Source organism: Plectropomus leopardus, chromosome 8 (genome assembly GCF_026936395.1).
Source record: "Plectropomus leopardus strain MGB_pleo_1.0 chromosome 8, ASM2693639v1, whole genome shotgun sequence".
NCBI classification, from domain to species: Eukaryota; Metazoa; Chordata; class Actinopteri; order Perciformes; family Serranidae; genus Plectropomus; species Plectropomus leopardus.
In genome coordinates, this window is record NC_142183.1 from 33,433,308 (window position 1) to 33,445,659 (window position 12,352).

At 34.3% G+C, this 12,352-nt stretch overlaps 1 protein-coding gene across 2 annotated transcripts in view; it reads left to right on the forward strand.

Moving 5' to 3' along the window:
- uvssa (UV-stimulated scaffold protein A) overlaps positions 1–3,674 on the forward strand; it is a 43,496-nt gene extending 39,822 nt beyond the window's left edge. For both annotated transcript variants that reach the window (XM_042493249.2, XM_088081395.1), the window contains exons 14-15: positions 1,921–2,098; positions 3,178–3,674. In XM_042493249.2, coding sequence (XP_042349183.2) covers positions 1,921–2,098; positions 3,178–3,271 — 272 coding nt within the window. In that variant the 3' untranslated portion in view covers positions 3,272–3,674. The remainder of the gene's footprint in view (positions 1–1,920; positions 2,099–3,177) is intronic.
- The last annotated feature ends 8,678 nt before the right edge of the window (positions 3,675–12,352 follow it).

Below are 12,352 nucleotides of genomic sequence, written 5' to 3' on the forward strand. Positions count from 1 at the left end.
TGTTGCAGCAGGCCTCTTTTCTCTGTCAACACCTCTTAGCCCTTCCAGCTGGGGTCTGTGTGTGTGTGTGTGTGTGTGTGTGTGTGTGTGTGTGTGTGTGTGTGTGTGTGTGTGTGTGTGTGTGTGTGTGTGTGTGTGTGTGTGTGTGTGTGTGTGTGTGTGTGAGGGCAGGGGCCAGGCCACACACACATCCACTAAGGCATCTGGGGTCCTTGGTTTGTTCAGACGTCTCTCAGCTACGCACCACTAAGCACAGAGACCCTCTGTGTGTGTGTGTGTGTGTGTGTGTGTGTGTGTGTGTGTGTGTGCGCGCGTGCGTGCGTGCGTGCGTGCGTGCACATGTAGTGGAGCATCTATTCCTCTCAGCCCTGGCAGTCAGTCAGTAAGTCAGTTGCATGGACTCCTACGTTTGGTATTACTGTTCATAGGTAATTAACAACAAAAATGAAAAATGAAATTGATCTTAAAATAGAATAATAGAAGTGATCTTTCTACCGTCCACCTTTAGCAGCACAAATGAGGACAAGAAAAGCAGTCGAGATCCAGCACTAGTGCGGTTTAGAGGTACTGCTGTTCGAGAGCGAGACTGCAGCCTGCACTGTTACTAGGGAAGGGTATCGTTAAGATTTTAACAGTACTATTGCTCTTGCCGACACTGCTTACTGATCCGGTGTTTTAATGTACTCCCATCAGTACTTTTGGGGTGTTTTTAAGAGAAAAAAAAAGAAAACAGAAGAACAGAATTAATTTAATTTTACTCTATTTTCTTTGTAAGAACAGCATATGAATTAATATTCAATAATAGCACTTACACTTGAATTACTTCGGAAGAGCAGTATGGAGAGATTTTGTTTGATTTTATGTGTATTTTTTTGACGTGTAAATCCTGGTCACCATTTGCTTAAAAAAAAAGTCTTGCTCTACAATCCAGTGCTCCACAGTTCCCAGTAGGGGTCAACCAATATTGTTTTTTCAGGGCTGATGATATGCGACCGATAACCGATATTTGGAACCGATATGGATTTACAATAAAAAATAATATTTTAATATTTATATTGTAATTTAAAATATGAAATACAAAAAAAACCTCCCAAATGAAACTTTGTTTAAATGTCTTTAGCAAATGTTTAATCAAAACTAAAACTTTCAGTGTCACATACAGCAAGTTCCAAGCAACTTTTTTTTCTAAAGTCAAGTGAAAATTTAAAAAAAAAAAAAAAAGAAAGAATGAATAAAAATAGCTCTTTGAAGTTTTACAAAGTAAAAGTTCCTCCCATGTTGACACTTTCTTAGCATGTATTGCAGACTGCCTTCTCTGGTGTTGGTTGAGTGTAAAACCCACAATTTTTTCATTAATTAATTTTATTGCCAATCATTAAAATTAAACCTTGATACAGACAATCGACAAAATGCAAAATATTGGCTCAAATTATTGACCAGGAAGATAATCTGTCAGTCCCTAGCTCCTTTTCAACAAGTATTTTCTAACATTCATTATGCGTCTAGGAAGAAATCGCTGATTTGGCTTCAGCCGGACTTCAGTGGAAAGTAACCTTACATCACTGTGTAACTGATGTTTCGTCAGCATGCTGGCCTGATCTAATTTTCAGTTGAACAGTAAATAAATTTCGTCCATTAATCATTTGTTTTAATGAGCCATATGATGGCTACATACAGCAGAGTTGTGTCCCATTCCCAGCACAGCTTAAAAATAAAACTGGACAAACAAGGGCTTAGCCAGTGTTGTCCCACCTGCTGGACTGCATACAATAACAAACGTACGCAACATGAGAACCATTGAGCTTTGACTACATGAGATACATACATACAATAAAGTATGTTCTTGTGCTAATTACCAACAGTCAAAGATGAAATCTAGCTTTTCCTTCCTGTCCAAATGATTGTTTCCTTCTGTTGTAGACTGGCGTGATGCAGAGCTTATGCGGGACATCGAGGCAGCGACAGGAGAAGACCTGGGTTCGGACAGAGTCGGGAAGAAAGGGAAAAAAGGGAAGAAGAAGAAACACCCCAACCTGAGTGATCTGAAGCAGAGAGCCAACACGTCCCGCTCCAGGCTGGAGAAAAAAGTCCTCAGCAAGTACGTCACCTCCTGTCCCAGCGGGAACAGCTTTCTCTGAAAGCTCGGAGACACTGTCTCGCTTACAGTTCGAGCGATTGTGATTTAACAAAGTTTGCCATACTTTCTATAGCAGCACAGCGGTGGACTATGTATATGCTGTATGAAGTGCATAGAATATGTACGGTTGTAACAATGCAGCTTAAAAAAATCATATAAGGCAAAAAGAGACATGTAATGAGCTGCTCCAAATGAAAATGATTTGTTGGCTATATCTCTAAATCTAAACAGAAAATCTCACACTCACATATGGAACAGGGTTTTTGAAAGAGTCAGCTTGTTTCTGAAATCATCCTACATTGAATGAATCAAATTGAATTGCACCTGCTGACAGGTGGTGATAACAGGCGCCGCAGATGTTTTAAACAAATTATACAATTACCTCAAAAATTCCTGAACACAAAGCCCCCATAGTTACCAGAATAGTCACTCGATAAGTTCAATACCCTTACCGTCCCACAGGAAAGCAAAAGACAGAACAAGAAGCAACAAAAAAACTGACATTATCATTGCCCTGTCAACCCATGACGTTCTGGGATGCTGCAACAGTGATGTCAAAAAACGCACTTGGCGGGGTGACATCATGGTGGGATACCCTGACGTCAACAAAAGCACGTGTGGTGGTATGAAGCAGCACGGTCCCTGTGTGCACATAACTGCGCTGACTGTCACAATGGTTGGGTTTAGGCGAAAGAGGCACATGATAAGGTGTAGAAAACATGCACACACGGGTCGCAAACTCTGGACTCCCTTACAAAAGTCGGTTGTTTATGGGACTCATCCACCAGCCCACCCCGCCCTATGAGCAAACTCGCACTCTGTATAGTGCGTGGTTACCGGCAGCACTTCAAGTGCATGCCGCTGGCTTTCTCCGGCCGTGCTCTCAAGTGACGCCACCTGTGCGTGTTGCATGTTGATGCGTCCGCTGGTTCTGCCCGATCGTGTTATCACCTGACGCGTCTGTGTGTGTTACATTTGTTAGATTTTTATGTTTTATCAGATTCCTTTCTTTCTCTCCTCTGTCCTGTCCTTGTTTCCAGGAGCGCCATGCGCAGAGTCGCCGAGGTTATGAGTAAAGCTGACAGGAGAAAACATGACAAGTTCTCAAACCAGTTCAACTATGCCCTCAACTGACCTCAACCAGCCAACCATGGCTTCAAATGAAATGAGATGGACTGAATGCTTCTGTTAAAGACTTTATTTATTGATGTGCACACATGCTGTATAGATCCGGAGTAAGAGATTAATATTGTTTCTTTGAACACTGTGATGCAGTGGTATGATTTTACTGCTGGTTCATCAGCTTTTAAGAAGGACAAATATACAGATATCAAACTGTACATGTACAGCTTCTGAGTCACAAGAAACAAGAAAATCACTATTTCATATCCTTTTGTCTTATTTATCAGCCAAATTCTTCAATATTGCCTTTACACCAGCCATTTTTCATCATGTATAACTGAATTTTTACTTGTGTTTTTCTAATATTTTCTACTTGAGTGTGTTGTCTAGGACGATTAAATTCCTCAGCTTCCTGTGTTTGTTGTGACCTCTGCTTTGATTCAGCACACAGACCCGCAGATCCATACTGCCTGTGAGCAGGTTTGGGCAGGAAGTTACAGAACCCTTAGGGCCCGCTTAATGTTACACACACTGGTACCACTCTTTGCACAAAATACACTTTTTAAAATCAGGCCATAAAAATATTATACATTATTATTTTCTACTTTCATTAAGTCATTTTTCAACCCACATCAGTCCTTATCAAATATATCAAATATTCATTAATTTTCAGAATTTAACCCTTTAAATGCCATGTTTTTGTCATGACGCCACTATGTTTTTACATGGGAAAAAAATATATATATATTTTCAGTATACTACATGCAAATTAGATTTTATTATCTCAGCCTGGGATATTTCAATGATTTGCAGCATCATTGCTTGTGACAGTGGAAATAGTATGTATAGTGGAGAAAACTGAAAAAGTCATACTATAAGTTAAAATAAAATTTTAAAAAACTGGAAGAAAATGTCATAGTATAGCATGTCAAAAAAAGAAAAAAGTAATACAATTGTATGAAAATTTTTTTTTTTTTAAAATATCCCAAACTTTCAGTAAAGTGTGTAAAAAAAACACTGTCAGTGTAGTGTGTCTAAAATGAAAAAAAAAACATAATCTAGTATGTTTAATAATCTAGTATATATAATCTACAAGTGAAACAAAAGTCATAGGAGTCTATGTCAAAAAAGTAATAGTATGTCATGCCAAAAAAGTGTTGCCATGTAAAAAAATGAAATAAAAAATGTCAAAAAGATAAAACAGAAAAAAAAACATCGTATAGCATCTCTATAAAACTTTTTTAAAAAAAGGTGTAGTATAGTGTGTCTATAACCCTCATAGTATGCTATGAGGGTTATAGACACACTATACTACACATTTTTTTTGTTGAAAAAAGTCAGTTTTGAAAAAATGAAAAAAAATCATAGTATAACATGTCTTAAAAATATTACAGTATAGTGTGTTAAATAAAAAAAACAATGTCATAGTATAGAATGTCGAAAAAAAGTAATTGTAAAATATGTCAAAAAAGTCATAGTATAGTATGTTGAAAAAAAGTCACAGTACAGCATGCATTATTACAATAGCATGTCAAAAAAAATCATAGTATGGTATCTTAAAAAAAGTCATATAGTATGTCGAAAAAAGTCATAGTGGTATGGCAAAAAAAGGTGTAGTATAGCATGTCAAGAAAAAGTCACAATATAAAATGTCGAAAATATTGTCATTGTATAGTATATCATGGTATAGTATGTTGAAAAAAGTCAGAATATAGCAAGGTAGAAAAAAGTCATAATTTAGTGTGTTGAAAAAGTCATAGTATAGTATTTGAAAAAATGTTAAAGTATAGCATTGTGAAAAAAGTCAGTATGGTATGTTGAAAAAAGTCATGGTATAGTTTGTAGAAAAAGTCAAATTATAGTATGTTGAAAAAGTCATAACATAGTTTGTCGAAAAAGTTATAGCGAGTATATCATTCAAACAAACAAAACAAAACAAAATATCAGTATAGTTTGTTGTTCAAAAACATAAAATGTGACTATATATGTCATTCAAAAAATAATAAAAACATCATATTAAAGTATGACGTTAAACAAAAATCATAAAAACATTATAGTATAGTATGTTGTTCAAAAACTGATTAATATGTCATAGTATAGTATGTTGTCCAAAAAATAATAACATATTAAAGTATGTGGTTCAAAAAAATCACCTTTGGCAGTAGAAGCAGTTCTAAGATCTTTACCTCGCTTTTGGAAACTCTGATCCGCATTACCCTCAACTCAATCTCCTTTCAGGCACCTCTGCCAATGTTTTGGACGACATCCATACTTTGACGTTTTAATCATATTTTGACAACATACTATCCTATGACGTTTTTATCATTTTTTGGACCACATTCTATACTATTACATTTTTATCATTTTATCAACAACACACTTTATTATGACATTTTTATCATATTTTGAAAGAAATACTATACTATGTATTTTTATCATTTTTTGGACTACATACAATACTATGAAGTTTTTATCATTTTTTTGGACGACATACTATACTATGAAGTTTTTATCATTATTTTGGCCCACATAGTATCCTATGGTGTTTTTATCATCTTTTGGACGACACACTATACTATGACGGTTTTATCATTTTTTGGACGAGATACTATACTATGAAGTTTTTATCATTTTTTGGTCAACATCCATACTATGACGTTTTCATGATATTTTGACAACATACTATCCTATGATGTTTTTATAATTTTTTGGTTGACATTATACTATGAGGTTTTTATAATTTTTTGGACCACATAGTATACTATGGTTTTTTTTAAATCTTTATTTGGATGACAAACTATACTATGATGTTTTTACCATTTTTAAGATGATAAACTATGACGTTTTCAACATTTTTGTACGATATGCTATACTATGGCAATTTTATAATTTTTTAGACAACATACTGTGACGGGGTTTTTTTTTTTTATAATTTTGGACGACATACTATACTCTTGTTCTTATCATTTGTTGGACGCATACTATACTTTTATGTTCTTATCATTTTTTGGACGACATACTATACTGTGACGTTTTCATCATTTTTTGGTTGACATTATACTATGAAGTTTTTATAATTTTTTGGACGACATACTACACTACGACATTTTTACCATTTTTTGGACAACATACTATCCTCTGACATTTTATCATTTTTTGGACCACATACTATACTATGATGTTTTCATCAGTTTTTGCACGACATACGATACTATAACGTTTTCATCATTTTTTGGATGACATACTATACTACGGCGTTTTTATCATTCTTTAGACAACCTTACTGTGACATATTTTCTTACTACGAATAAATATACTATGAAGACAGGCAACATTCTACACTATGAGATTTTTACCATTTTTTGGACTACATACTATAATATGATTTTTTCATCATTTTTTGGACGACATACTATACTATGATGTTTTCATCAGTTTTTGGACCACATACTATATTATGATGTTTTCATAATTTTTTGGACCACATACTTTACTATGACGTGTTTATAATTTTTTGGACAACATACTATACTATGACGTTTTTATCAATTTCAAGGTGACATTGTATGACATTTTTATAATTTTTTGATGATGTAATTTTTTGGACAACAGTATAGTATGGTGTTTTTATCATTTTTTGGACCGCATATTATACTATGACGTTTTTATTATTTTTTGGTCGACATACAATAATATGATTTTTTTATCAGTTTTTTCACGACACACTATCCTATGGCGTTTTTATCATTTTTTGGACGACAGACTATACCATGGCAATTTTAACATTTTTTGGACAACATACTATACTATGAAGTTTTTTTTATCAATTTCAAGATGACACTGTATGACATTTTTATCATTTTTTGGACGACATACTATACTATGACATTTTCATCATTTTTTGGACGACATACTATACTATTACATTTTTATCATTTTTTGGATGATATACTATACTATGGCGTTTTTTTTTATCATTTTTTGGACGACATAGTATGGTATAATGTTTTTATAATTTTTTGGACAACTTACTATACTATGTTTCTTTATTATTTTTCTGACGACATATTATACTATTACATTTTTATCATATTTTAGACGACATTCTACACTATGAGGTTTTTCATCATTTTTTGGACTGTATATTATACTATGACGTTTTTAATTATTTTTTGATCGACATACTATACTATGATGTTTTTATCAGTTTTTAGACGACGCACTGTCCTATGGCGTTTTTAAGATTTTTTGGATGACATACTATACTATGACGTTTTTATTTTTTTTTGGACGACAAACTATACTTTGATGTTTTTATCATTTTTAAGATGACATACTATGACGTTTTTATTATTGTTGGGACAACTTACTATACTATGGCTTTTTTTAATCATTTTTTATACAACATACTTTACGACATACTATATTATGGCGTTTTTATCATGTTTTGGACAACATACTACACTATGTATTTTTAACATTTTTTGGTCAACATACTATACCATGTTTTTTTTTAGTATTTCTGGGACGACATACTATACTATGAAGTTTTTAGCATTTTCAAGATGACATACTATGACGTTTTTATCAGTTTTTGGTTGACATACCGTACTATGACATTTTTTATCATTTTTTGGACAACATAGTATTCTATGACATTTTTATCATTTTTTGGACCACATATACTACGACGTTTTTATTATTTTTACTATGATGTTTTTATCAGTTTTTGGACGACACAATATCCTATGGTGACATACTATACTATGACGTTTTTTTTTTTTTTGGACGACAAACTATACTTTGATGTTGTTATCATTTTTAAGATGACATAATATGACGTTTTTATTATTGTTGGGAAAACTTACTATACTATACTATACTAGCTGACATACTTTACTATTACATTTTTATCATATTTTAGACGACATACTACACTATGACGTTTTTATCATTTTTTGGACAACATACTTTATTATTACGTTTTCATCATTTTTTGGATGACATACTATACTATGATGTTTTTATCATTTTTTGGATGACATACTATACTTTGACGTTTCTATCATTTTTTGGACGACATACTATACTATGGCGTTTTTATCATTTTTTGGAGGACATACTACTAGGATGTTGTTATTATCTTACGGACAACATATTATATTATATATATGCTATATACTATATACTATATACTATATATGATGTTTCTATGATTTTTGGACGCCATAGTATACTATGACGCTTTAATGCCATTTTGGATGACATTCTATACTATGAAATTTTTATGCCATTTTGGATGACATACTATATTATGACGTTTTCATTCCATTTTGGATGACATACTATGCTATGATGTTTTTATTCTATTTTGGACGACATACTAAACTATGACGTTTTTATGCCATTTTGGACAGCATGCTATACTATGAAGTTTTAATGCCATTTTGGACAATATACTATACTATTACTTTTTTATGCCATTTTGGATGACATACTATAGTATGATGTTTTTATGCCATTTTAAACTACATATTGTCCATGTTTCTCAAATGGGGGTATGCGTATCGCTGGGGGTATGTGGCGTAATCCAGGGGGTACATGAGATTTTAAAAAATATTTTATTTCAATTGTATTTTAAGTTCAGTAAAAATATAAATCTAAGTTCATAAACTGAATTTTATACTCAATATTCAATTTCAAAATCCGTAGAAAAAAAAAAACCCTGACTCTCCCAAAACCACGATCGTTTGATGCAACCATTCAAATGCCGCTGTCAAGACACTAACAATGGCGTTGTGGTTGAAGGGTATCAGCAATGCTGCAGAAAACACAGAGAGACAAGTTACAAAGAAGGCAAAACCAGTACCAACAAAATACTGTCAGTTTACAGACACTTCATAGTACACAATGTTTGTATAGTTATAAATAGTATAGAATGTCAAAAAAACATTTTGACATGTTGGAAAAATGGCTGAAAACCACATTATAGCTTATAGAGACACCTCATAAAATAGCATGTTGAAAAAAAGGCCAAAAACATCACAATATAGTATGTTGAAAAAATGGCTGAAAACATCATAGTATAGTATGTCGAAAAATGGCAAATTTTGACATGTCAAAAAAATGGCTGAGAACAAAGTTATAGCTTGTAGAGACACTTCATAACATACAATGTTGAAAAAAGGCCCAACACGTTTCGTTGGATTCACGAGACTGCATTAGAAAGTGGTGTTTGAGACTGCATGCCTTCTGTTCCCCCAGGACACTTCACCTTTCGCACCTTAGTGTTAGTCCCTTCCCATGGATTCATCTCCGGACATGATTGGTTCATCACAGTGATCCCCCAGGATGTCACCAAGCCACAAAGAGAATCATCTGCTCTTCTTCCGGCTCTTGCTCACAAACCTCCTCCGAGGAAGGTAGCAGGTCTGGAGGACCTGCGCTACCCTTCTCCATTCAACACCTAAGCTCTCAGCAGGAGCTGCAGCCTTGTCTCGGCTCTACTTGTTAGAAAGCCACAGCTAACTTCTAACCAAGATAGCAGTGAACTGCTATCTCTGTGAGGACACCAGGACCGACCAGCCTCCTCCTGGATCCTTGGAGCTGCACAGGAGTGACTGAACTGGAACCTCTTTTTTTCAGCCAGCAACCCAAAGAACTCTTCTCCCACTCCTGGATTGACAAGTAACATCTGGGCATGGCATTAGGACATTAGTACAGGCTGTGCAAACTGTTTACTTTGTCTTCCATCATGTACCATGTATTGATGTAATACTACAGAATGTGTTGTTGTGATCTCTTTGTTATTAGGTTATTGGTTGGTTTGGATTTAGTTTGTTCATGCCTCACATAGACAAGTTCTTGCATGCAACTAAACACCCTTTTACTAACCAAGGCATCTTACATACATAATAGATCCATACATACACTCATAAATTAGCTTCAACAGAAGCACACAGAGAAGGAACTTAAAGTCTCCGCCTTTTCTTTGTTGTACAAAAAGTGAATAAATCGCCCATTATTGTGTGAAGAGCTCCGAAATCCTTCACTCTTTACTATTACTGTGGTAATTTTGGTTATCATTATTAATCTAATTATTGATCAGAGTTCCAAATTGATAATTAAGTGTATTTTGAGACTGATTTTATTAATTGGCTATCATTTTTCCCTTTCCGGGAATAGTGCCCCACGAGGTAATTTGATGTAAATTAAATCACATTAACATAAAAAAAATATTTTCTCAAATCTCAAATTTTGACATGTTGAAAAAATGGCTAAAAACAACAGTATAGTATGTCGAAAAACGGCACATTTCGACATGTCGAAAAAATGGCTGAAAACGAAATATTATAGCTTGTAGAGACATTTCGTGGTATACTATGTTGAAAAAACCCCGCCAAAAACGTCATAATAAAGCATGTTGGAAAAAATGGCTGAGACGACATAGTATAGTATGTCAAAAAACCTCAGATTTTTACATGTCAAAAAAATAGCTGAAAAACACATATTATTGCTTATAAAGACACCTCACAGTACAGCATGTTGAAAAAAAGGCCCAAAACTCAACACTTTCAAATCCCACCTCGAAACCCCCCTTTTTAAACCTGCTTTTAATGTTTGATTTATTCACATTTCGTGCTTGTCTATCTTGCTTTAACTGATCTTGTTTTTATTTATTTTGTATATTTTACTGAATTTAATTTACTGTTTTCCTCTTTATTAAGCGTCTTTGAGTATTGTTAAAACTGCTCTATAAATTAAATGTATTATTATTATGAAGTTTTTTTTTTAATCATTTTTTGATACTATACTATGACATTTTCATCATTTTTTGAAATACCATACTATAACTTTTTTTTTAATAATTTTTGAAGGACATACTGTACTATGACGTTTTTATAATTTTTTAAAATGACATACTTTTCTATTAGGTTTTTATCATTTTTTGAACGACATACTACAGTCCTATACTATGACGTTTTCATCAGTTTTTGAATGTCATTCTGTACTAGAACTTTTTTTCTATCATTTTGTGAAGGACAGGCTATAGGTTTAGTTTGGGTATTTAAAGGAGCCTTTTGTAATTTCCAGCTACCCAGTCAAACTGAATGGGGTGCAGTATTTTACCCTTTAACTAGCTATGCTTTCAGTGACGTTTTAGAAACTTACTATAATTATTTTCGGTAGTATTTCAGCTGTTTAACCACTGTATTGTTACTAATATTTTAGAATTCCATAAACTGCAATTATTTGCTCTAATTTTTTTGGCAGTAAGTCAAAATGTTTTCAGCGATATTTTAACAGTGTAAATGTCGGTCTACAACTGTGTCCATACAACCGCAATTTACAGTCAACTGTCAATAATAAGGGCAACTCATAACTGACAGCAGAGCGAGAAAACAGCTCAAAATAAAGCTGCTGTCTTATGATCTTCATGGGTGCTGTTTGTGTGCTGTTTACTTTAAAGGTAGCAACGCAACAATAACAAGAAAACAGTCACATCACGCCATTAAAAACTTTATCCCAAACTGTCAGCTAACAGTTTGTGTTGTCATAGTTACACTAAATATATGTTTAATATCCAAGGTTAGATGTTACTTACCAGTCTGGGAGCTCAGCTCTCTGAGAGCTGTGTCCAGCGATGGAGAGCCACACTAATATTTACTCCAGGTTTGCAGCTCAGCAGTCGTTTTCCTGGAGCTTCTGCCATCGCTGTGATTCTTAAACACTTACTAATTCACTCAGACTTTAACTTCTGTATCTACTGTCTCCGGTGCTGACCATGGATGTATTATAGTGAGATCGGTGCTGACAACAGGTGTAGCGTTAAGGACTGCTTCCCCTCCATCCAGGACTGGACACCAGCCATTGTCACAGAGGCGTTCGCCACAGCGCCACATCCTGGAGGGGCGCCGCTGGTCGCGCTCAGAAAAAAAATACTAATAATAATTTGCTGCGCCGTTTCCTCGGTTCCTGATTTGAAAATAACAAATGAACACATAAAGCGCCCCTGTTGTTCCTCATCATTTGACCTGGCCCTGACCCTTGACCCTGCGTGCACTAAGGGTGACGTGTCACATGCGCACTGAC